The sequence below is a fragment of the Notamacropus eugenii genome, chromosome 1, assembly GCF_028372415.1.
Source record: "Notamacropus eugenii isolate mMacEug1 chromosome 1, mMacEug1.pri_v2, whole genome shotgun sequence".
NCBI lineage: Eukaryota > Metazoa > Chordata > Mammalia > Diprotodontia > Macropodidae > Notamacropus > Notamacropus eugenii.
Window position 1 is genome coordinate 493,158,239 of NC_092872.1, and position 26,130 is coordinate 493,184,368.

Genomic DNA, 26,130 nt, shown 5'->3' on the forward strand with positions numbered 1-26,130 from the left:
CCTCTAAGGGCCAGCCAGGGCAGAAGGTGCTCTGGATCTTGAACATGGCCTAAACTGCATTGCAGGGGACACAGAGAGAGGTTTCTGGCTGGGTGTAATCCTAGCTGGAGGAGGTGGACAGAGGGCTGTCTGCCCACTGTACTGCAGACACTTGGGTGTGTCCATCTCCTCATGGACTCAAAGGGGGAGGATACAAGGGACAGATAATTCTCGTAGTAACCATGAAGACTGCCATAAACATTCCTAAACCCTTCCTAAACATTAATAATGGGAAGTATCTTCCTGAAGGCAATCCTGTCAAAGAGTGTCCCTATTTAAGGACAAAGTTGGCCTCCCCCAGGAGCTGGTCTGAAGCTGAGCATCCTATACGTCAGATCCAATCTCCATGGGTGTGCTGGCTCCTCTCTCCCCTCCCTTCTGCATATCAACCCTGAGTCACCAGTGACAACAGCTTCTCCTGCCTCCCCCCTTCCCTCCACCTCTGAGCACCAGCCAAACATCTGCCTGAGTGGAGATTAGAGTACAGAGACTCAGGCCAATGTGCACTGCGGCTTCCTGCAGACTAACTAGAGACTGGGACTCCAAGGCACTCTCTCTCTATCCAGGGAAAACTGGAGCAGCAGTGTGTGCAGAGTGAGAGAAAAAGCAGAGACTGGCAGGGAAGTTCCTAATGGAAGTAATAAAATATTGAAACAGGTGAGGAAAGAACACCACACACACACACACATGCACACATGCACACACACACACACACACACACACACCCATAGCCCCCAAATACCCAATTTTTCTGAAAAGTTTTAATGCATTTCCTCTGTCTGGGAAAGGTGATGCTGACTCTTCATCAAGGCAGGGGAATTATGGGTTTGAACCCCTCTGCCTTTCTACTTTTATATAACCTCCACTCCTTCAAAATCTAGGTCAAAATAATCCACCTTCTTGAGGCAGATTTCTCCAGAAAGGCTTCCATAAAGGGCACTTTTCACATATGCCCCCACTCCTCTCTCAAGGTGACCATTCTTTCTTCTATTTGGCATTCTCCTTAGCACTTATGTTTCTGGGACTATAGCTCTGCAATGTGCATGTGGGCCAGGGATCAGCCAGGGAATTACCCCAGGGAGAAATGAGCCTCAACACTGGCTAGTTATCCAGGATACATTTTATTACAAACTTTTTTTTTCTTTTTTAATACAAGTGATGAATGTCAATGGCTCTCCCAAGGCAGGCATGGAGAGATGCAGACAGCATGTCTCTATCTTTCTCGCTCTCTCTTCCACCCACTCTCCCCCTACCAAGTTACACAAGCACCACAGTGAGAACCATATGCATGCTGGGCAGCTCTGGAGTTTGAAATTAGGACAGGATTTTTTTTTCCCTTCCATTGAGTCCAATCTCTACATCTCATCCCCAAGGCTCTCCATTAGTTAAGCCTTATCTGCCTCTCCAAGATACAGGACTGCTGCCCTCCATGGAGAGATCAGACTCCATCCCCACCCCACAGGGTAGGATTACCTGAGTAGCTTAGTCAGTATCCTCATCCCTGAATGCCAGGAGCCACAGTAAGAGTGTGTGACAAGTTAGAGATATAAGAGGGGGACAGGAGCCTCTAGCCCAAGCCAGAGTATCAGCTGGAGAATTGGAGCTAAAGCCTAGGACCATGCCACTCTGTGACACACATATCAGATGTAGGGCTTGTAATGACCAAATCTGGGTCCTGGTTATGTCCTCCCCAAAACCTTATTGGAAGTCAAGTTGCCCCAAGCCCATAACATTGACAGGTCGTACTAATATTGGCTCACAGATAGATGTGTGGACTAAGGTTTGGGGAACATTCTGGGTTGCTGGGATCTCTAGCTCTAGAGACCTTAGGTTAGATTTGGAGAGAAACTTTGTTATTACCTCTGCCAGACTCTACCTTACATGCAGTAACCTGCTCAATGAAGTGACCGGTAATGAGAACAGATTTCCCCAAGCTGATGAAGTTACCTGTTATTCCTCTGTTGTAATCTCTTCCTTCCCTACTATCCATTCATACAATATCCCCCTCCCCCAAAAGCCAAGAAGAAGTCATGAATTGTCCCATCTGATAAAGCCTACATTGAGAGGGGGAGACAGTCCTGCTGCTTCTAGAATAGTAGGAGGGGGCAACAGTGCTGGGGGCTATAGAGAGAACAGGACCTGACCCATCCCAGTCAGGCACCTAACTTAGATGGCATTCTGTGACTTGGAAGAGCGAGCAAAGCAAAAAAGCATGGCCAAGGCAACAAGGATGACCATGAGGAAAAGCAAAATTAAGACTACCCAAGAACCATAGTCCGTGCTCTTGCGGAAATTCCGCTGGTCCGGTGGAATCATGTTGGTCAGGTTCAGCATGTAACCTAGGGCCCAGCCAATAGATGTGTCTCCTGCCTAGAGAAGAAGGATGAAGAAGCCACAATCAGACACCTGGGTCACTGAGCTCTGACAGACTCTCATCTCTTAAAAGAATAAATAAATACTCTTCCCCAACTCTAGTTTCTTTTTCTGCCCAAGTCTCTGGGCATATACTTTCAAAGAGAGCCCAAGCCATAAAACTCCTTCTAATTCCCCTTGGTCTAAGCAGATAAAGACTATAAAGGTCACAGTGGCATGGGGGCTCAAGTGCTAATGAGGCAGAGAACACCAAGCTATGGTCTGCTTGGCAACACTCAGCTTGTAGCTACAATCTAAACCCCAAGAGGCTAACCTTGAGAAAGCCCCTTCTCCCCTCCCCCACCCTCTCTCCTCCCTCCCTCCCATCCTCTCCTTCCTTCTCCTTTCTCTTGTCCCCTCCCTTCCAACTTCTCATCTTCTCTTTCCACTCTCTCTTCTCCTCTCCCTTTCAACCTTTCCACCTCCCCACTCCACATCCAATCCAAGGAATACCTTCTTCTGGAAAGCAATACTGGGGAAGGTACTTTCATCAAATTTGTAGCCTTGAACAAGGAGTTGGTATACAAAGGTGGCACAGGCACAGTAATCTACTAGGCGGGCCTGCTGACTAGGGGCTCGCTGCTGCAGCTGGGGATGGAACACAGAAGAACTCTCAGCAGTGCCATTGTCCAAAGTCTGGGCTCCCCACCCCTATTCCTTTGCCCAGCAAATGTCCTATTTTAGACTCAGAACTTCAGCCTTGGAGATTTTCTCATCTAACTCCTCCTCACCCCACCCCACAGTATATTATAGATGAGGAAACAAGAGTCCCAGAGAAAGGACAGCAACTGGTTCCCAATACTTGTTGATTAGATCAAAGTATGGTGCAAAGCACAGGTATCCTGATTCCCAAGTTTAGTCTTTTTTTTTTCCTACTGAACCCTAACCCGTAAGGTGACCTGTCAGAAATCTGCTCCTGACTAAAGGAGGCCACAGAGCCCAACTCTGGAGAGTTCAGTCAGAACTCCTTTGGGAAACCAATACATTAACATTTGTGTGCTAGGCTTCCAGGCCTTCAAGGAGGGGCAGGGGTAGGAGTGCTCAAAAGGTAAATTAACATTTTAACCAAAAGAGGAAGTTTGAGTCTCCAAGAAGACAGAAAAACAGTCTCTAAGCAATTTAAACAAAGGCTGGTTTGAAGTACTTTCTACAGACCCAAAAGGCAAGAAGGATTCAATGCTGGCTCAGACTTCTTACAATAATAATCAGTTACAATTTAATTAACCATAAAATGTAGTGTAAGGTCAAAAAGTCCTACCTCTGGGAGTCAGGAGACCTGGGTTCTTTGTAATCCTGGCACTGTGTAGTTTTGGACAAGTTAAAAAAATTGAAGAATCTCAAGAATTAAAAAATGACTCTAGAGGTCAATTAGTCCCATCCATAAGCTGAAATCTGAATCTCTTCAGGTCGCTTTACCTCTCTGAATTTCATTTACCTCCTCTAGGAAGCTGACCCATGTGTCTTTGCTTGCCTTTGGAGGATCCAGTGGAATGGTGCAAGTCAAAGTGTTTGAGAAAATCCTAATAAAACTAAAGATTTGTCAAACCCCAAACCTGGATTACTCACATGTACCTCTTCCATCCCTATTCATGTGCTGCCGAACGGAGCAGGAAGAAATCATAGGACCATACCAGCCGAGTTTACTAGAAATTTATATTATCTAAACTCAAATGGGTCCTCAACTCAGCAAGGGAATCCTTTTATTCCTCCCAGCCCCACACAGCTCCAAACTTTCCCTTCTTTCCTCAAGCTTCCAACATCATCTACTCCCCTCTCTCTCACACAAGGACCTCAAGATTTACTTTACTGAGAAAATAGACACCATTCAGACCATTTACCATCAATTCCCTCTTCCCCTTTACATCTCAAACCCTCTCATCATGAATCTTCATGCTCTCTTCCTTTGCTTCCTTCAGACCCTTCTCAACAAGCCCAGCCAAGGTATAATCAATCCCCTCCTCTCCAGGCCTCTCCACCAAATTAACTCCACTGTCATCTTCCATTAATCTTTGAACTCACCATATCTACTTTCTGGCTACTTACAAAACCATCCAAGTTTCCACCTTCCAAAAACAAACAAACTCTTACTAGATCTTTGTTTTTGTTGAGTCTGTGTCTGACCCTGCAGACCCCATTTGGACCAAGATACTCGAGTGTTTTGCCATTTGCTTCTCCAGCTCATTTTACAGATAAGGAAATGAAACAAACAGAGTTCAGTGACTTGTCCTGGGTCACACAGCTAGGAAGTGTTAGAGGTCAAATATGGACTCAGGTGCACCTGACTCCAGGGCCTCTCACCCTATCCACTGCATGACCCAGCTGCCATACTAGACCTTACTATATCCTCAGACTGTGTCTCCCTTCCCTTTGCCTTCACTTCCTCTCCTTCACTCATTTCTCAACCCTTTGCAAGCCAGCTGCCTCGCTCACCTGAAACTACCATTGTGGTCAGCTAGATGGCACAATGGATATGGAGTGGTAGGCCTGGAGTAGGAAGACTTACTGAGTTCAAATCTGGCCTCAGACACTTAATGAGTTGTGTGACCCTCAGCAAGTCACTTAACCCTGTTTGCCTCAGTTTCTTCATCTGTAAAATGAGCTAGAGAAGGAAAATGGCAAACCATTCCAATATCTCTGCCAAGAAAACTCCATAAAGGGTCGCAGAGTCGGACATGACTGAACAACAGCTCTATATACTTACTTAACTGAAATGACTCTCTCCAACGTTACTTCATTGACAAATCCAGTGATCTTTTTTCACTCTTCATCCTTGCTCTCTCTGAAGTATTTCGCACTGTTAACCACCCTCCCCTCCCGGATACCCTCTCTTCTTTTGGGTTCTCCTCCTTACCTGTTTGGCCCCTCCTCAGTCTTCTTTGTTGGTTTACTTCCTGACTATAGGGGTAGGTCTATCCTGAGCCTGATGGGGATAGGATCTGAACCCCCCAAAAGGAAAAGACCATGTTTTGGGGATCTGGACTCCAAAAAGGAAAAGCCCCGCTTGCCTGAGGCACCTGGCCCTTAACAGTAAATAATCCTTTGATTGTAGCCTTCATTGTCTGCACCTGGTCCCAACCTAGACCACCACTCCTTGATTCCATCTAGACACCTTCCATGTGGCCCAGGTCCCTGGTGTTCATCTAGAGCATTTGGCTCTTCCAGGTCCTTCTCTATACTCTCCCAGTCACTCCAGGCTACTGGGTCACTCCTAGATCCTTCCCACAGTCCTTCTGTATATAAGGTCCATCTTCCCCCTCCCCCCCATTAAATTGCTCAGATTCCTTAAGAGTGGCTAAGGCTCAGATTCAATCTGGCCTGCCTGCCAATAAAAGTGTCACAAATATGGTGGATTCTTAAAATCTCACCCACTCTAACTGGTGTTCTAATAAACCTTGTCTTTGGTTGAAAGAAGACTTGGGTACAATTCATTCAATGCAGGAGCTGCATCACTTGCCTTTCAATTCTGGGGATCCCAGCACCCCTAGACCTCAGCAGGCCCTCTTCTATTCTCTCTTTATACTTAATCACTTAGTGACCTCATCAGTTCCCATGGTTTTAATGATGTTTTCTCTGAAGATGACTCTCAAACATATAAATCCAGCCATATTCTCTCTTGAGAAAGAGACCCTCCAACTGCCTATTGGATATTTTAGACTAGACATCCCATAGTCATCTCAAACTCAAAATGTCCAAAACCAAACTCATTCCCACAGAATATCACTGTTTCTGTCCAGACCACAACCATTCTCCTAGTCACACAGTTTCATAAGTTTGGCAATATCTTTGACTACTCACTTTCCCTTAAGTCATATCCAAACTGTTGCTAAAATTTTTTGTTTCTAGTTCCACAATATCTCTGAAAACTATTCCTTTCTCAGATTTAAGATGAATGGATGCAAAGTGAAGTGAGCAGAACCAGGAAAACATTATACATAGTAACAACAAGAGTGTTGACCAACTATGCATCTCAGCAATACAGTGATCCCAGACAATTCCAAAGGATTCATGAGGGAAAATGCTATTCATATCCAGAGAAAGAACTGATGGAGTCTGACTGCAGATCTAAGCAATTTTCACTTTATTTTTTTCATGGTTTTTTCCTTTTGTTCTGTTTCTTCTTTTACAATGTGACTAATTTGGAAATACGTCTTACATGACTGCCCATATATGACCAATATCAAATTGCTTACTGTCTTAGGAAGAGGGAAGTTGAGGGAGGGAGAAAATTCAAAACTCAAAATTTTTTGCAAATGAATGTTAAAATTTCTCTTTACATGTAATTGGAAAAAATAAAATACTATTTAAAAAATACTATTTAGGGGGGGATAAAAGGGGAGAAAATTTGTAACCCAAAATTTTGTGAAAATGAATGTTAAAAGTTAAATAAATAAATTTAATTAATAAAAAAAAATACTATTTAAAAAAAACTTTCTCCTTTCTCATAAGGCCACCACACTAATTAAGGTCCTTATCACTTCTGGATAATTGCATTTGCTTCCTAAAATGTCTTTCTTTATCAAGTCTCTCTCCTTTCCTCTCAAGCTATACACAGCTACCAAAGTGTTTTCCTAAAGTGAAGTCTGACCATTTTATTCCCTAACTTAATAAACTCCAGCAGCTTCTAATGACTGCCTCTAGCATCAAATATAAGCTTCTCTATTTAGATTTTAAAACTTTTCCTGGCCTGGCCTCTTCCAATCTTATTATATAACATGTCCCAAAATTCTTAGTGTAGTCAAAGAGGCTATACATATGCATGTGTATGTATACATATATATACATATACATAAAAGTTTATAGATGTATATATATATATATATATATATGTATGTATGTGATATGGCTTAATAACTTTTGGAGTACTAATGCAACAACTTACAAAATAATATTAAAACTTAATATTATATTTATATATGTACATAATTAATATTTAATATTAAAACAACCATTTAATATATTTCACATGAATTTAGTTTTATAAATTTTAAATAATCAATTTTTAATTATTTTAAAAAATAGAGCATCCAGTCATGACACATATTGTATGCCATAGTTTCTGTATGATTTTTCCTCAAAGCCGAAACAGTGGTACTCTTCCTTGGTCACCTTGGTTACCAGATCTATCTCCATTAGACTTTTCCCTGGGGAAGTCACATCAGACCTGTTATATAGACATCAAAGCCTTGTTCTTTGGTTGATCTTAAGGTTAGGCTACAAATGCAATCCTTTCAGTCATTGAAGCAGCTGGTGAAAGTGCCTAGCAAGCTAGAAAATCGACTAGTGGGATGTATATAGCAAAAGATGGTGGTTATGTTAAATTTTAATAAGAAACATATCAACATCTTAAAAATAGAAATAATTAACCTTCCTAATATTTGGGGGGGGCAGCTAGGTGGCACAGTGGATAGACTATTCTTCCCCCCAAAGCCAGCCTCCATTTACATTTATCTGTTTTGTATATACTGATTTACATATATACTCTCATTTCAGTGGATGTAAGCTCTCAGAGAGTGGTGGCTATTACATTTTTCCCTTTGTAATGCTACCACTTAGCCTAGCCTCTGGCATAAAGGAAGTGCCTAACAAATTGCAGCTTGAGTAACAGAGAAGAGATAAAGCATCCAGTGGACCTCGAAGAGCCTACTTGAGTAAGAGGATGCTCTTTCAGTTCATCTTCTAAGTTACATCTGGGAGGGTGTCCATTTTTTCAACTGTGGGATATCTAGTGTCTGGGCTGAACTAAGACCTTCCTGTTAGCTTTCCTGTCAATGGGATAAAGGGCTGGGAGCAGAAATGTCTCCCATTGGTGGCCTTCAATTCTAGACAAGATGGCATTGGGAAGTTGGAATGATTAACAGAGATATGCTGCCAACTATCCGTGGTCACAAGATCTTAGACATACAATCTTATACCCTCTGTGCAAGTAATGCCTTACCTTTACCCATGACTCATTGCACAAAGCTTTAGCTGCAATCCCCAGCTCCCCTGGAGAGGTCACAGGCAGCTTCATCACTTTCTGAAGGAAGTCCACAGTGTAGTAGAATGCAGAGAAGGCCTAAGGCCAGATACAGGATAGAGGAGTAAGAATAAGAAAGCAGATCACCGGCAAGGGTACTGTTGATCTTCATCCTTCTGTTTACCTACACTCAGTTCTTATATTCACCCCACCGCTAGTCCCTAGATCTTGACTCCTATACTTTCAATAGCCCTTAGCTACTACGTTCCCTCATCACTGTCCATGTCCACTATGTCCCTACCCTCCAAGATTCCCCTATATACCATCCCTGTTTATCTTGAGCCAATCACCTTCAGAACCACCTCTATGGAGGTGATTTAATTCCCTTAACTGAAGGGTGCCTGGTGTCTAAGCTGAACTAAGGATTACTTGTTCTCTCTCAAAGAGGGTAAAAAATGGCACAGGTGGAGGAGTCAATATCTGGGATAAAGTCCAGAAAGATAAATCACAGACGTAACCCTGTGGGTAGAATGCAATTTAGCTGCAAAATGACTACTAGACCCCTAAAAGGCCCCATCTCATGCCCCAAAGGAAAATGATACCCCAGGACTCACAATAAAGTTCCCAACCACAGGAGGCTGGAAAATGCCATTGAAGGAGCATTGGGAGAAAGGACATGATGAGAAGTTGAAAAGATCAGAAACAAGCTGCTGGCAGAGGACAGGATCACCACTTCCAAAAAGGGTTAGCTCGGTATTGACATCATAGTCCTGAGGTCTCTGGGTTGATGTACAAGGTGATGTGTACACATCCTTCAGGAGGACTTTTCTTGAATAGTCTTTGGGCCAGCAAGGGTGTGAGCTCTGTCTCTGGAATAGGGGAGATGCAGGGAATCAGGTTCAGATACTCCTTCTACTAGTACATATCCTGGCCCCACTAGTAGGCACCTGGTATTCCTGATCTTAGACTACCTGACCCCTGCAGAAAGATCTACCAGATTAATCACCCTCAAACCTAACTTTTATCATATCTTCTCCCTACTGAAGAACTTCTATTGAGTTCTCAACGACTATAGGATCAGCACTAAATTTCTCTACTTCCTACCATTTCCCTGCATCCATTCTCCATTCAGCTAAACCTGTATCTACATATGTTAGATATGTTTCTGCCTTAGTACTTTGTTTAATCCATTTTCCCCACTTGAAATCTTCCCCTCCCCCCTGCTTACCCACATTCTACCCACCTATCCTTTAAGTATTGAGTTCAAAAATCTCTTCTTGCTCCTCTTCCAATTGATCTTGCCCTTTCTCTGAATTTTTATAAAATTCACCACACCCTCTGTAGAGTTCTGGATCTCGTATTGCCCATTTTGATGTTTAATTCTTAAATAAGCCAATTAGGTGAAGAAATAGATAGAAAGATGGACCTAGAGTTAGAAACACCCAACTTTGAATACAGCCTAGTCTCAGATAATAGCTATGTGACTCTGAACAAGTCACTTAAATGCTCTTTGCCTCAGTTTCTTCATCTCTCAAATGGTAATAATAATAGACCCTACCTCCCAAGGTTGTTGTGAGGATGAAATGAGATGATATTATTTATAAAGCACTTTGTAAACCTTAAAACACTTTATAAATAGAAGCAATGATGAGGGAAGGACAGATGAATGGCTTTCATCTCCCCAACCATCCCACAAACTCAGAGAACAAAGACCACACCTTTTCTTATCTCCTTCACGAGACAGGCATACTGGGGACTTGGTAAGGTCTTGTGGGGTAATTGATTTACAGCCCTTGCTTCTACCTGCTAAGAGAGCTAGAAAAGGTTGAAGAAGTTGTCCTCTTGAGCTGGCAGGGTGAGGGAAGCAGGAAAGTGAGAACTAGCAGACCCACCCAGACAAGAGATACATACCATTGTCTGGCAATCATAAGAACAGAATTTCTGAAAAGTGGTCCATTGTTGACAGGGGAGACATTAGGTAGCAGTCTGGAGATAGCAGGTGGGATGACAAGGAGAGTAAGAGTACTTTAGGTGAGTAATAGAAGTTTCAAGGAGACCTTTCTCTGCCATACCTGAAGCACACCAGCCAGCAACCTCTTAAGGATTTGGTCTCTACCATAGCACAGGAAGCTGTGGGTGTAGACTCTGTAGCTCTGACCATAGAGCTGCAACTTGACTTCATTGGCAGGGTCCTCAGTCTGGCTGACTGTCTCAAAAGTGATCTGTGTGGATGCCCCACCTAGGTCCATGGCCCCCACTGACCCCTGCCTTGGTCGAATCCATGCCCCCATCCAGTCATACTGTGAGAGAGGGGTAAGAGAGAGGGAGAAGGAAGAGGGAAGAGGGAGAAAAGAGAAACAGTACAAGCTAATAAATATTTATTAAGCACCTATTATGTGTCCAAGACTTTGTTTTCTCTCAGGTCTACAACCCTTCTCCCCCGTGGGGTTTCCAGACAGGAATTAGGAAAAAGCACTGGTGTTTTAGAGGGAAGAATTTCTTATCCAAAAGAACAAGGAATTCACTGGTGGGGCCAGGTGCTACCAAAGGACCCAGCTGCCCATCTACCCACAAGGGGCCCCAGTGGTAGCAGTCATAGACATTTTTGAATATCTAGCTGGGTTAGGGTTATGGTCAGGGACCAGTAAATGATACATAGGGTTAAAATCCTACCAGTGTTAGCAATGAAAGCACAGGGCATCGGATGGCCAGTTTGTCCCTGTATGTCCTGGGACAAATGAGACATTGTCCACTTGGTGGCAAGATAGGGTATGAGGAAATAGTAGCCTCGGAAAAGGTGAGCAACCATCCAAACCCACCTTGATGAAATTCTCCAAGAGATAGTTGGCAGTGACCCAGCCAAAGACTCCCTCATCCTGGCCAGACAGAATCCGAGCCCCTCGGAAGTCAAAGGGGTATTGGGTTAACGTCTCAGTCACTGATGAAAGGACACTGTCTGAAGCAGCTGGACTGGTCAGGCTACAGGAAATATAGAAACCCCTTAATGTCCTTTCCTGTCAGCCTCATAAACCCTGCCCGTGGAGGTGACTTTAAAAAAAAGGGCAGTATGGTACAGCATCAAAAATACTGGATTTGTAAAACAACTCTGAGGTACCACCTCACACCTATCAGATTGGTTACTATGACAGAAAAGGGAAATGACAAATGTTGAGAGGTATGTGGAAAAATTGTTGTTGGAGGTGTGAACTGATCCAACCATTGTGGCAAGCAAAATGGAACTATGCCCAAAGGGATGTAAAACTGTGTGTACCTTTTGACCCAGCAGTACCACTACTAGGTCTTATCCCAAAGAAGCTTTTAAAAACAGGAAAAAGGAACTATATGTACAAAAATATTTGTAGCAGCTCTTTTTGTAGTGGCAAAGAATTAGAAATCGAAGGGATGCCCATTAATTTGGGGAATGGCTGAACAAACAGTGGTATATGATTGTGATAGAATATCATTGTACTATAAGAAATGATGAGCAGGCTGCTTTCAGAAAATCTTAGGAAAACTTACATGAACCGATGCAAAAGTGAAGTGAGCAGAGCCAGGAGAATATGGTACACAATGACAGCAGTATTATAAGGACAATAATCAACTGTGAATGACTAAGCTGTTCTCAGCAATACAACGATTCAAGACAATTCTGAAGGACTTGCAATGAAAAATGCTGTCCACTTGCCGAGAAAAAACTGACTGAGTCTGAATGTAGATTGACAATACCTTTTAAACTTTCTTTATTTTTCTTGGGTGTTTTTATTTTTATTTTGGTCTTTTCTGTTGTAATATGGCTAAGATAGAAACATGTTTTGCATGATTACAGGTATATGATCTATATCAAATTGCTTGTGTCTCAAGAATAGGGAAAATGAAAGAGAGGAAGAGAATTTGGAACACAAAATTTTTAAAAAGAATGTTAAAAATTGATTTTACATGTAACTGGAGAAAAAAACATAAAAATTATTTTAAAAATTGAACTTGAATTCAAAGGACTGATGTTGGAAACCTAATTCTCTTTCTTTCTACCTGTGTGATATTGGGCAAGATATAACATTCTGGGCTTTCAGGTTCTATAAAATGATGGGTATGGACAAGAATAAGGGTTCTTAACCTTTTTTGTATTATGAATCTGTAAAAGCCCATAGACCCATTCTCAGGCTAATGTCTTTAAGTAACTGAAGGAAATATTAAATTTCCATTAGAGATCTGTGAAAATATTGGTTTCTCATCCAAGTTCATGGACCTCTAGAAAATATCCATAGACCCCCTCAGGAGTCCATGGATCCTTCATCAAGAACCCCATGGAGCAGAGACCTTCTAATAGCCTTTGAATAGTGAAAAGAATGCTGAATTGGGAGTCAGAGGGGCTGAATTCAAGCCTAAAGCTCTGTCACTTATTACCTGTGTGATTCTGGGCAAGTTATACAATCTCTTTGGATCTTATTTTTCTCCTCTGTAAAATAAGAAAGTTAGTCTACATGACCTCTAGGATCTCTTCCATCTCTAAATCTAAATTTTTTTGATTTTGATGTACATAGTCACCAGAATTCAGTTCTGGAAAAATCAGGACCAGGATTTTCTTTCACCAGAAACCTAGAAGAGTGTTCTACAATAGATACAAGTATCCCTCAGGTAGACAAAGAAGACTTATGATGACTGAAGGGAAATTTTGGAATGGATTTTTGCCATCTCTTAACTCGGATAAATCAACAAAAAGCCAGACTTTCCTACATGAATGGCTGACTGAGGAAGGGAAATGTAGGCACAAAGTTCAATGCCAATTCTAGTGCCAAGGCACCCCAAACAGCAAACTTGTCGGCAGAACAGCAGAAGAGGGAAGGACCCAAACTTACTTCAGAAGTCTCATGCCTGCAGTGGCACCCAGGTAGAGGGGGGTGACTGAATGTCTCTCTTTGGGCACATCTTTCATGGCTTGGTTGAGACAGCTTACCAGACTTTGACCTGCCCCAGAGGGATCTTCTGCATAACTGGAGATACCACCACCTAGAAGCAAGATGAAAGGGGAAGAAGAAGAGAAATGGTCAGTGTTGATCAATGCCCTGAAGAGGGTGGACTGAAATCCATCTCTCCATCTCTTCTCAATAAACACACAAAACCAAGGATTCCAATTTCTGTACTATTTGCTAGGGCAGAATGGTATAGCTGACAGGTCAAGATATCTGGGTTCCAGTCTTGGCTCCATCATAGATTCATTATGTGACCTTCAGCAAGTCACTTTCTATCTCTTGATCCAAGTTTTATCATTAGTAAAAGAAAGGTATTGGGCTAGTTGGTTCCTAAGGTATTTTTCAATTATAACAATTCATGGTTAGATATATAATATGAACATTAAAAATCCTACCATAAAAAAATGAGAAGAAAACCAAATCATTACTTTTCACAGCTAAGGTTAGGAGGAAAATTCTTAACCAAACAAAGGAGAGAAGTGATCACAAGGATAAAATAAATAATTTTGGCCATATGAAATTTAAAAGTTTTTACACCAACAAAATAAGCACAACTTTGACAAGAAAAAAGACTGTTTTTTAGAAAAATAATTTTTACAACAAATATTACTGATAAAGGGCTTATATGAAGAACTTAAATAAATATAGGGATGGGGATTGGACCTGTAATTTAATTGGTATAGAGAACTTCCAGAAGAAACTCCCTCTACTAATGCAGGTTGGTACTGATGGGGTACAGATTCTGGGAAGGAACCTCCTTGAACTCTCCTTGAATCTTCCCCCTTCATACCCAAATCTGTTACCTCCAGATTGCCCCACCTGCTTCCCACCCCAGCTGTCCATGGTCTGATATCTTCCAATTGCCTCCAGCTGTTTTCCACCCTTGATTACATCACGTTACCCCAGTCTCATCAATATCTCCCTTAGACCCCCGCCTCCTCCCAGACTACTAGATCACCCTCAGATCCCTCCCACAGTCTTTCTGCATACAAGTTCCATCTTGCCTCATTCAGCTTCTTAAGAGTCAACCCAATATAGTAAACCTTTAATAAACTTTGTTTTCCTTTGGCTGAAAGAAGGCTTGGGTGGAACTCATTCAGCATGAAGTGATGCTTCAGTATTTTGGGCTCCCAAGCACCCCAAACCTCAACATGATGGTTTCCTGACCTCATTAGTACCATCTCTGCAATTTATAGTGTGAGGGCAATGCCTACAGCAATGAGAGTCAGGATGCGTCAGAGGTAGGACCTGAATCAGGCCTTCCTAATTCTAAGGCGCTGGCTCTCTAGCCACTGTGCCAAGCTGATTTATACATACGTATACATACATGAGTATCTACACACATATGTAGCAGCTTGGCAAAGTGGACGTATATGTACATATAAAATTCATTTATTCAATAAACATTAAACACCTACTATGTACCAGGTTCTATGCTAAACATTAGGGATACAAAAAAAATGACAAGGTATTCCCTGCCCGTAAGGAGCTTATAATCTATTAAATGAGATAACATGCAGACAAATATATACAAAGCAAGATATATACACAGGATAAATAGGAAAAGCATTGGAATTAAAAGGAAATAGGGAAGGTTTCCTATAGAAGGTAGAATTTTGGCTGGGACCTAAAGGAAGCCACGGAGAGGTCAGTTGTTGGAGTCGAGGAGGGAGAACATTCTAGGCATGGGGAACATCCAGAGAAAATGCTTGGAAAAGAAAGATGGAGGGTCAGGAGGCCAAAGTCATTAGATGGAAGAGCAGTCTGTGTCAAGGAATAAGGTAGAAGGGAGTTAGAATATAAAGGGCTTTGAATGTCAGAGATTTGTGTTTACTCCTGGAGGCAACGGGGAGTCACTGGAGCTTATTGAGTAAGGGGTTGGCATGATGGGACCTGAATTTTAGGAAAGTCATTTAAGTCATTGAATGAAGGATGGATTGGAATGAAGAGAAGTTTCAGGTGAGCTGGCCCATGAGTAGGCTAGTGCAATAATCCAAGGGTGAGGTGATAAGGGCCTGCACCACAGTAGTAGCCATGTCAGAGGAGAAAAGGAGACATATTGGAGAGATGTTGTGAAGGTGAAATGGATAGGCCTTGGCAACAAATGTCTATTTACCTATCTGTGCTTATGTATATGCACAAACACATATCTATTTCTCAGTGGATAAGTGACTAAGTGACCAAAGGATATGAATAAACAGTGTTTTCTATCTCTGTCTCTGCTCTCTGTCTCTGTCTCTCTCTGTCTCTCTCTCTCAGTGGGTTAAGTGACTTGCCCAAGGTCACACAGCTAGTAAGTGTCTGAGTGCATATTTGAACTCAGGTCTTCCTGACTTCCGCTATTCACCTCTCCATCCAACTGCCCTGAATAAACAGTTCTCATAAGAATTTCAGCCCATTGACAACCATGTAAAGACTGCTCCAAATCACTGATAACAAGAGGAATGCAAATCAAACCTCACATTTAGTAAACTGGCAAACATGTCAAAATATGGCAATGGTTAATGTTGGAGGATTTGTGGAAAGGCAGACACACTAATACACTGTTAGTAGAGCTATAAATTGGTATAACAAGAGTGGAAAATAATTTGAAATTATGTTCAAAAAGTGATAAAATGTTCATTAAAATGCCTATGTCCTTTGATCAAGACATCCCACCATGAGGTTTATACCTCAAAGAAGACAATGATAAAATAAGATCGAGAGATAATCTGGTAAATGTTTAACAACCTTCTCTCTTTTTCTCTGGGAAAAAAATTTAATATTTAATCTAAACTATTAACACTTTCTTGAGTCTAGACAATCCACAAAACCATAAAACAAGCCTTTATTTACAGTTGCAGATATCTGAGGTGTCTTTATCTTTAGATCACATTAAAAATTTAACAACAGGCTCCTGACTATTAGAGTTGGTTTCAACACACCTCAGGAAAGGTCCCACATACACCAAAATATAGCAATGATTATATTATCATTGTAGCAAAGAATTGGAAACAATGTAGATGCTCATCATTGGGAATAGCTAAAAAATATTACTTGATTACAATGGAATATTATTGTGCTATATGAAATGAATAGGAAGAATTCAGAAAACTTGGAAAGAGTCATATGAACTGATGTAAAATTAAGTAAGCAGAACCAGGAGAAAAACAATATGAACACTGACTACAACAATGTAAATGGAGAGAGTAATCACAATAAAATTAAAATTAAATATTATGAAATTATATTGACCAGGCTTGGCCCTGAAGAAAAGACATGAGAATATACTTGCCTCAGTTTTTTGCTGAGTGTGAAACACTGCATATAATATTGTCTGTAGTTATTTTAAATGAAATTTCTCTTTCTGTCTTTTGTTGCTGGACTTTGGTGGTAATATACAGAAATGATGATGATATGTATGGATTTATTTTCTATCCTGCAACTGTGCTGAAGTTGTTAATTATTTCAGCTAGTTTTTCAGTTGATTCTCTAGAATTCTTTAAGTATACCATCATGTCATCTTCAAAGAGTTATAAGTTCATTTCCTCATTGCCAATTCTAATTCGTTCAATTTCTTTTTCTTCTTTTATGGCTATTGCTATATTTCTAGTACAATTTTGAATAATAGTAGTGATAATGGGCATCTTTGCTTCACCCTCTGATTTTATGGAGAAGGCTTCTAGCTTATCCACATCATAGATGATGTTTACTCAAGGTTTTAGATAGATACTACTTATCACTTTAAGGAAAACTCCATTGAATCCTACGTTCTGTAGTGTTTTTAATAGGAATGGAGGTTGTATTTTGTTAAAAGTTTTTTCTGCATCCATTAAGATAATCAAATGATTTCTGCTGGTTTTGCTAATGACATGGTTAGTTTATGCGGATAGTCTTCCTAATATTGAACCATAATATAGGATACATATATAATATTTGATCCCTGTGATTTGTTGCTGTGATCTCTCTGCTATTATTTTATTTAAAATCTTAGCATCACTACTCATTAAGGAAATTGGCCTATAGCTTTCTCTATTTTTGCTCTTCCTGGTTTAGGTATCAAAAGGATATCAAAAGGAATTTGCTAGGACTCCTTCTTTGCCTATTTTACCAAACAGTTTATTTGGTGTTAGAATTAATTGTTCTTTAAATGTTTGGTAGAATTCACTTATGAATTCACCTGGCCCTGGGGATTTTTCCTTGAGGAGTTCATTGATGGCTTTTTCAATTTCTTTTTTCTAAGAGGGAGTTATTTCCTTTTCTGTTAATCTGAGCAATTTATATTTTTGAAAATATTCATCCATTTTGCTTAGATTGCCAGATTTATTGGCATAAGATTGGGCAAAATAACTCCTGATGATTGCTTTAATTTCTTCTTCATTTGTGGTGAATTTATCCTTTTCATTTTTTATATTGTAATTTGGTTTTCTTCTTTCTTTTTTTAAAAAACAAATTAACCAATGGTTTATCTATTTTATCATTCTCTTCCCCCCCCCTCAATAAAACCACCTCCAAGTTTTATTTATTGGTTTTCTAACTTTCAATTGTATTACTCTGTCCTTTGATTTTCAGGATTTTCAATTTGGTGTTCAATTGGGGATTTTTAATTTGTTCTTTTTCTAGCTTTTTTTAGTTTCATGCCTAATTGATTGATCTGCTCTTTTAAAGTACTGTTTTGGTTGCATCCCATAAATTTTCTTATGTTGCCACGTTGTTATCATTCTCTTCAATAAAATTATTGATTATTTCTATGATTTGTTCTTTGACACACTCATTATTTAGGATTACTTAGTTTACAAAATGAATTTTTAACCTATCTTTTCATGACCCTTTACTGAATATAATTTTTATTGCACTATGACCTGACAAGGATGCATTTAATATTTCTGTCTTTCTGAGTTTGGTTGTGAGGTTTTTGCCCCAATACATGCTAAATTTTTGTGTAAGTGCCATGCACCACTGAGATAAAGGTATATTCCTTTCTATTCCTATTAAATTTTCTCCATAGGGCAATCATATCTAACTTTTCTAAAATTCTATTTACCTTCTTAACTTCTTTCTTGTCTATTTTTTGGTTAGATTTATCTAGTTCTGAGAGGGGAAAGGTAAGGTCTCCCACTAGTATAGTTTTACTGTCTAATTCCTCCTGGAACTCATTTAACTTCTTTAAAAATGTGGATTCTGTACCATTTGATGCATATATGTTTAGTATTAATATTACTTTATTGTCTATGGTACCTTTTAACAAGATATAATCTTCTTCTCTCTTTTATTTATTTATTTATCCTTCTTTCTTTTAATTAGATCTATTTTTGCTTTTGTTTTGTCTGAGATCCTGATTACTACCCCCACTTTTGTTTTTTACTTCAGCTGAAGCATAAGAGACTATGCTCCAGTCCCTTACCTTTATTCCCTCTCTCTCTCTCTCTCTCTCTCTGTTTCAAATGTATTTCTTGTAAATAACATATTGTAGCATTCTGGTTTTTAATCCACTCTGCTATCCACTTGTGGTTTATGGGTGAGTTCATCCCATTCACATTCATGTTTAGGATTACTAACTTTAAATACTGACTGTATATTTCTCCATCCTATTTTTTCCCTGTTTATGCTTCTCTCTCTGTCTCTGTCTCTGTCTCTTTCTCTCTCTGTCTCTGTCTCTGTCTCTGTCTCTCTCTCTCTCCATTTCTTTCCCCCACTTCTCCCTCTCTCCCCATTTTCATCCTTTCACCTTGTTCCTCCTCACCAGGGTTTCACTTCTGACCAGCACCTCCCCCAGTCTGCCCTCCCTTCTTTTAGTGCCCCCTCCTTTATCTCCCTCCCTTCTTAATTCCCTATAGGGTAGGATAGATTTCTGTACCCATCTGAGTGTGTATGTTACTCCCTCTTTGAGCCAATTCCAGGGAGAGTAAGGTTCAAACATTGTCCACCCCACCCCCTAATCTTTTCCTCCTCTGTAATAGGTCTTTGGCACCTCTTTATGTGAGCTAGTTTACTCCATTCTACCCCTCCCTTCCCCCTTGTCCCAGTGCATCCTTCTTTCTTACCCCTGATTGTGTTTTTTTTTTATATCATTTCATCAAAGTTAACTTATACCCTTGGTCTATGTATACCCCTTCTAACTGCCCTAATAGTGATAAAGTTTAGTTACAAGTATCATCTTCTCATGCAAGTATGTAAATAGTTTAATCTTATTGAATCTCTTATATTTTCTCTTTCCTGTTTACCTATTTATGCTTCTCTTGAGTCTTGTATTTAAGAATACAATTTCCTGTTCAGCTCCAGTCTTTTCATCAGGAATGCTCAAAAGTTCTCTTTTTCACTGAATTTCATTTTTTCGCTTGAAGGATTATACTCAGTATTGGTAGGTAGGTGATTCTTGGTTGTAGTCCTAGATCCTTGGCCTTCCAGAATATAACATTCTAAGTCCTCCAGTTCTTTAATGTAAAAGCTGCTAAATCCTGTGTAAACCTGACGATGAATCCACAGTCTTTGAATTGTTTCTTTCTGGATGCTTGCAGTATTTTCTCTTTGGTCTGGAAGCTCTGGAATTTGGCTATAATATTTCTGGGAATTTTCACTTTGGAATCTCTTCCAGGAGGTGATCAGTAGATTCTTTCAATTTCTATTTCAGCCTCTGGTTCTAGGATATCAGAGCAGTCCTTGATAATTTCTTGAAAGATGATGTCTAGACTCTTTCTTTGATCATGGCTTTCAGAAGTCTAATAATTTTCAGATTATCTCTCTAGGATCTATTTTCCAAGTCAGTTGTTTTTCCAATGAGATATTTCACATTGTCTTCTATTTTTTTACTTTGTTTTGTTGTTTTTTGATGTCTCATGGAGTCATTAACTCCCACTTCCCAAATTCTGATTTTTAAGGAATTATTTTCTACAGTGAGTTTTGGACCTCCTTTTCCATTTGGCCAATTCTACTTCTTAAGGAGTTGTTTTCTTTAGTGAATTTTTATACAACTTTGTGCATTTTTTGTGATTCCTTTATCAAGCCATTAAGTCTTTGTTCATAATTCTTTTGCATCACTCTCATTTTTTTCCCCAATTTTTCTTCTACCTGTCTTATTTGATTTTTAAAATTCTTTTTTGAGCTCTTCTTTTTGGGCCTGAGACCAATTCACATTTTTTCCTTGAGGCTTCATATGTAGCCATTTTTACAATGTTGTCCTCTTCTGAGTTTGTTTTGATCATCCCAGTTACTATAGTAACTTTCTCTGATAGGGTTCTTTTTTGTTCTTTTTCTCATTTTTCCAGCCTATTTCATGACTTAATTTTTACATTAATGTTGAACATTGTTCCTGTGGTGGAGGTGGACACTGTTCCAAGCTTCTTGTGCTGGGGCCCCTACTAGCCTTTTGTGCCAGGAAGATGGGACTCACTGCTAGCTTCTCTGGATGCCACCTGCACCAGACTCAACTCCCCCTTTACCAGAGTAAAACAGACTTTTCTTGCCAACTTTCTAAGTTATCTTGGGCTGGAAAATTGGTTCTCCCTGTCCTTTTGTTGGTTCTGCTGTTCCAAAATTCATTTTGAGGGATTATTTTATGATTGTTTGGAGGTAAATTTGAGAGAGTTCAGGCAAGTTCTTGCCCTACTCTGCCATCTTGGTTCTGCCCTACCAACACTGCACACAATAACACTTATTCCATGTGTTTGTTATTAGTTTTGCTAAATTGCTTTTCCTCTTCTTTTTTAGGTTTTTGTTATAAAGAAGGGGCAAAGGAGGAATATATTGGGAAAATTCGATAATTGTTTTAAACTTAAGATTCAATTATTTTATAAAAATGCCTCCTAATCTCTGTACCCCCTGTTCTGCCTCCAGATCTACTTTAGCAAGGAAAACAGACATGAAGATCAGTGGTTCTGTGGTGAAGGAAGAAAGGGAAAACAATAAATATATTGCAGGAGTTTTTGGAGTCTTCTAGAAACTGAAGTTTCCTCCAGTGGTTCAAACCCTTAGCTCAAAGCATGGTGGCCATGTACCAACCTAGCAAAGCTCCCTCCTACATTCTCTTGTGGCAAGATTATCAGACACTTGTAAGCCCTTACCCTAGCAGGGGTAGAGCTTTCTCTGTGCCCAGTGGGCACAGTATAGTTAAGAACTAGCACAAAGGGGAACAGTTTGGGGGGAAGAGGGACTTCTTAGATGAGATTAGCACAGCAAGGAAAATGATCCTATGTTAAATTCATAGAGATGCTCATCTAGAGACAATGTGGGACCACATGTTTAATGCAAGCTCCTCTCTTTCATCTATCTTCTTCTATCCCTGAGAAGGGAACATCCAGCCAGACTAAGAAAGAATGGAGGTATTCTTTCCTTTTTAAAAATCTTCCTTATAAGGGATGGCTCTCTGAGTGGGGTAGAGGGAGAAGAAAGGGATATGTTGGGAAACATTGATGATGTAAAAACAAAGAACGTATTTTTTATAAAAAAAAAAAGAAGAAGAAGAAAAGGAGAGGAGCCACTCCTGTCTTGGAGCACAAAGAAAGTGAATGCTACCTCTCATATGGGTATTAGCTCAGGTGTCCAGACAAAGAAGATTTCCTGGTAGGGGGCAGATTGGGTTAAGAACAGCTCAGATCTAACCACTCTATCCTACACTTTACACCTGTGCACGTAATGCCACAGCTTAATCAACTCCATCCACCTGGTTTAGATCAGAAGATTTTGTACTATAAAGGGAACTTTAAGGTCATCAAGTCAAAATCTCCTATTTTACAGATAAAGAGACTGAGTCCCCCCTCAAAAAAAAAGGATGACCTTGTCCAAGATCATACATTCATTAAGTGCAGATATTGAAGAAATCCTCTGACACTAAGGGGCAAAGGAGTGTAATGTCTGAAGGAAACCACGTACTTAAGTCTGAGGATAGGCCCCCACTTTCACAGCCTCTATTGTCCTTCTGTGCTCTCATGAGAATGGGAGAAAAGGGGAAAGAAGATAAAAATGCCTGGCACATAGGGCTCAATAAATGCTTTTTCATTCATTCATTCATTCATTCATTCATTCATTCATTCATTCCTCTCCTTCTCTAGAAAGTTAAAGCATCATTTTCAGGACATTTCTCCCATATTCTCAATTCTCCTATTTTCCCAGAAGTCCCACCCATTCCAGGCCTTAGAGCTAAAACCTGGGGCCTCTGTGCTAACTAGAAGGAGGACCTGGAATACAATGGGAAAAGCCCTGAACAAGGAATCAGGAGGCCTAGATTTTAGAATCATGGGATTCAGAACTGGAATCCAACTTTCTGGGTCATCTAGGGGAACTGAGATGTAGAGGGAGAAGGGACTTGTCTTGCCAAAGTCACTATCTTGACATGACCATGATCTTCCTGGGCCCTAGGTTATCTATATGATGAGAGGGAATTGGACCAGATTGCTAAGGTCCTTTCCAATCCTGATACTCCATGACCTTATACTAGTGGTTCTCAACACATGTACCATGGATTTTGATAGGTGCACTGCAAAATTTTGGATGCCATGGTATTGCAGATAAAAGAAAATTTAAAATAGTTTTGTTTAACATAACTTATTTACCCACCATATGGAGTATTGTAAGTACAGTGTATATGAAATAAACAGAATTTGCCTGTTACACTTATGTGCATACCTCTAAACATGTCCAGTCCTGAACTCACAAATAACTCAAGAAAACCAGCTGTATTTATGAAAGGAAACTGCACATGTGAGTGTCCTAACTTTTCTAACTTAAACATCCAGTATGTTACCATTCCTCAAAAAAAGTTTAAAACTACTGCCTACACAGAAATCTCAAGGAGGGAGGGGGCTAGGTGTTTGACTGCAGGGTTTCAAATTCATGTCTATCTATACTTGTCACTCTCTAGAGATCTCTATTCCTCTGTGCCTCAGTCTCCCCCACCCCATGATAAAACAAACCAAAAATATGGAGCCCCGTGCCCAGCCCCACCTCACCATGTACATCACACATGCTATGCTGGCTCACGATGCCTGTGTCATTCTCCTTGTCAGCTGGCCACTTGTAGACAAACATAGATGTGTGAGAAGAGCCAGCATCCAGGACAATTCCATACTGGAGAGAGGAAAGAATATGAGTAAGGAGTTAGTTTCAGAAGTTTCCTGGGTAATTCTCCCAGTTCACAGAGCTCTCAAACCTTGGAAACTCTTAGACCCCAAAATGGCCCTGGAAGAGAGAATGTTTCCCCCCACCATTTATGCAGCCATATCCCAGAAAGGGACAGTTGGAAAATTGATCAGTGTCATGGCTAGGAGTAGGGCCAGAAGTACTGAGGTACAGGTGGCCCAGGGTTTCAGGTTCTGGCATGCCCTGGCAGGCTGTCTTGCTAGCTTAGAAGTAGTATACCTGCCTAGGACAGAGGATGAGGACAGCTAAATTAGCATCAGCATGAGCCCAACTTCCATAGGCAACTGAGATGGGTTGGGGCTGAGGTATCCTTAAGACTGAGGGCTCTGGAACGAGATGTTCTTGACAACTACCTCAGAGCAATGAACTAGAAAAAAGCAGAGATATGCTCAAGGGAACATATACTAAAAATGAGTATCTGGGGTGGTGTTGGAGAGAAGATCATGCTTGGGTACTGTGTCACCTCCAAGTCACTAGCTTCCTTCCTCCTTCCCCTCTACAATGTCAACATATTTTGAAGATGAGAAATTGGAGGCCCTCAGAGAAAGTGGGGCTGAAGTTCACTGCTGTTTCAGGGGGACTCTAAGAAAAGAATGCAGGATTCCATCACAGTCTGTGTGGCCTCAGTTATGCAGGTCACCAACTTACCAAGAGCCAATGAGGGATTTAGAGAAAATGGAAGTGGCCCCTAACCCTAAATTCACCCTGCCTTTGGTCTGTAAACTCTTAAAGTTAAGGGTAAAGGACTGGAACTGGGAGCATTGACTCCCATTCTTTTAGCTGAAGAGAACCCTTTCATAAAAATGATTGGGGTAATCTCCTTGAAACCATGACAACAGACATGGAAAAAAAAACACCAGGCTTCCTCAACTGTTTTGTTGGTAATTCATAAAGAATTAATCAAATTCAATTTTTAAATACTGACCACTGTGAATACAGCCTTAGGTGTCATCACCCATGGATGAATACTCCCATTGTACAGATGGACAATGGGAGGCCCACTTGTGCCAAATATGCTATCTATCCCCAGGATCCCTCCCCCCATGTGCTGTGCTCATGGTGGGAGTCCCACCAAGAGAGACGCAAAAAAGGGTGCACCTGGAAGCCCAAGGAAGGAAGTTGAATGAATACATGGATCCCTCACCTGCTCTGGGAAGATCCCTTCTTCACTTCCCCTCTATAACTTCAGGCCCTAACCTTCCCTGACTCTCCTCCCAGAAAAAACAAAACAAAACAGGAAATTCAGACCCTGGTCCAGTCAACTCCCAACTATCCAAGAACTTGTAAGCCAGTTTGTGACCCATCCAAACAACACACAACATCCTGGAATCCTTCCCCCTACACAGCCCAACACCTGGATCACTTGGAAGACAGTGGGGTAAGGGGGAGAATTTAACCTTTTGCTAAAGGTTAAAGGTTAAATTTGCAGAATCTAAAGATGAATCTGCTCTCTCCTCAACCCCACCCTTCAGAGCTACTCACTGGTCAGTTTGGTGAAGAGCTCACTCTTTTCCTTGGGGACATTTTGGGTCCAATTAAAAAAAAACAACATTGGGCTCAATGACATAAGGAAAAAAGATTCCTGTGCATGCCAAACTGACTTAGGCCATGTTACCATTAGCTAAAAATGTGATCATTCTCAGAGTCAGTCATGGTGCTGCCCAATTTGCATGGAACCAAAAATACCTGTTCATCCAACATTCAAAATCCAAGATACTTTGGGTGTCTGACCACCTTCAGTAAATTAGTTTTGAGACCAGGAACTGGGCTACCAAGTCACAATAAGCCTCATGATCTGACCTACACACCCAGGGTCAGAGAACTGGGGTGGTCTTGGCCATGGCTATGAGAGGGGCCAGGCCTCCCACTGTATTTACAGACATATGCAGGACTCCATCATCTTTGTTCATATGTGGGGGGGAGCACCCCAAAGAAACTCCCAGAAGAAAACTTGGCAGCCAGTTTGCTGTTTCAATCATTTCTCCTCTTCCCGGAAGCAAAGACAGAAACAGGGAGGAGAGGAGCCCTAGGCAGTCCTGCCCAGCCCTGCCTGTGTGTGGGAAGAACCTTGGTACCCAGCCTAAATGAGTTTTTCGAGGGTCTGGGGAGGTGGGAAGCGGGGACGAACTGCCACCACTAGCACCAAAAGTCCTGCAATATGGAACAGACTTGCATCTTGGACCAGGACTCTTAGAGATCCCAGTGCCGTACCCGATCCGGTGGGCTCCTGGGGAAACCCATTCCTCCACTCTGCCCCTGCCGCCCAAAACTCCGCTGCGCTGGCTCATGCCAGTGGTTGTGTCGTTGTCCAGAACCCTGAACAAAATTGCACCACTCCTCCCCAGAGGCAGCTGCAGGACAACGGCCCCAGAAAGCAAGAGAGGAAGAGGCCAGGACCGGGGACAGGTACCTTGAAGGCGGGAGGTTCCCGGACGTCCCTGGTGGGGATGCAGAGCAGCAGGAGGCCCGTGAGGCCAGCCAGACAGAGCAGCAGAGGCAGCAGAACCGCTAGAACCTTCCCGGCCATGATCCCGCCCTCCTGCCCTCCCGTGGGTCGCCAGTGAGGCTTTGGCTAAGGGTGCTAGCTGCGCCGGAGCTGGGGAGCAGAGTTTCAAGGCAGCAGTCTAGGCATGGGAGGGG

General features: G+C 41.2%; 1 protein-coding gene across 2 annotated transcripts; it reads right to left on the minus strand.

The window, feature by feature from the left end:
* Positions 1–1,141: 1,141 nt before the first annotated feature.
* ENTPD2 (ectonucleoside triphosphate diphosphohydrolase 2) lies at positions 1,142–26,130 on the minus strand. 2 transcript variants are annotated; one of them, XM_072633075.1, is made up of 9 exons: positions 25,901–26,127; positions 23,301–23,418; positions 13,264–13,414; positions 11,227–11,386; positions 10,480–10,707; positions 9,022–9,276; positions 8,387–8,506; positions 2,905–3,039; positions 1,142–2,409 (listed from the first exon to the last, which is right to left on the minus strand). In XM_072633075.1, exons 1-9 carry the CDS (start codon positions 26,015–26,017, stop codon positions 2,206–2,208), a joined length of 1,488 nt encoding a protein of 495 aa, XP_072489176.1. In that variant the 5' UTR covers positions 26,018–26,127; the 3' UTR covers positions 1,142–2,205. The 2 variants fall into 2 exon arrangements, with proteins under 2 accessions (XP_072489176.1, XP_072489177.1); XM_072633076.1 differs by lacking the exon at positions 2,905–3,039 and having other exon boundaries at positions 25,901–26,130.

Excerpts from the sequence above, each read along its gene's own strand:
- ENTPD2 (XM_072633075.1), bottom strand. The coding sequence starts at position 26,017 with ATGGCCGGGAAGGTTCTAGCGGTTCTGCTGCCTCTGCTGCTCTGTCTG. Across the intron at positions 9,277-10,479 it reads TGCTGGCTGGTGTGCTTCAG|AGACAGAGCTCACACCCTTG; the intron begins GTATGGCAGAGA and ends CCCCTATTCCAG. Across the intron at positions 8,507-9,021 it reads CTGTGGTTGGGAACTTTATT|GCCTTCTCTGCATTCTACTA; the intron begins GTGAGTCCTGGG and ends ATCTGGCCTTAG.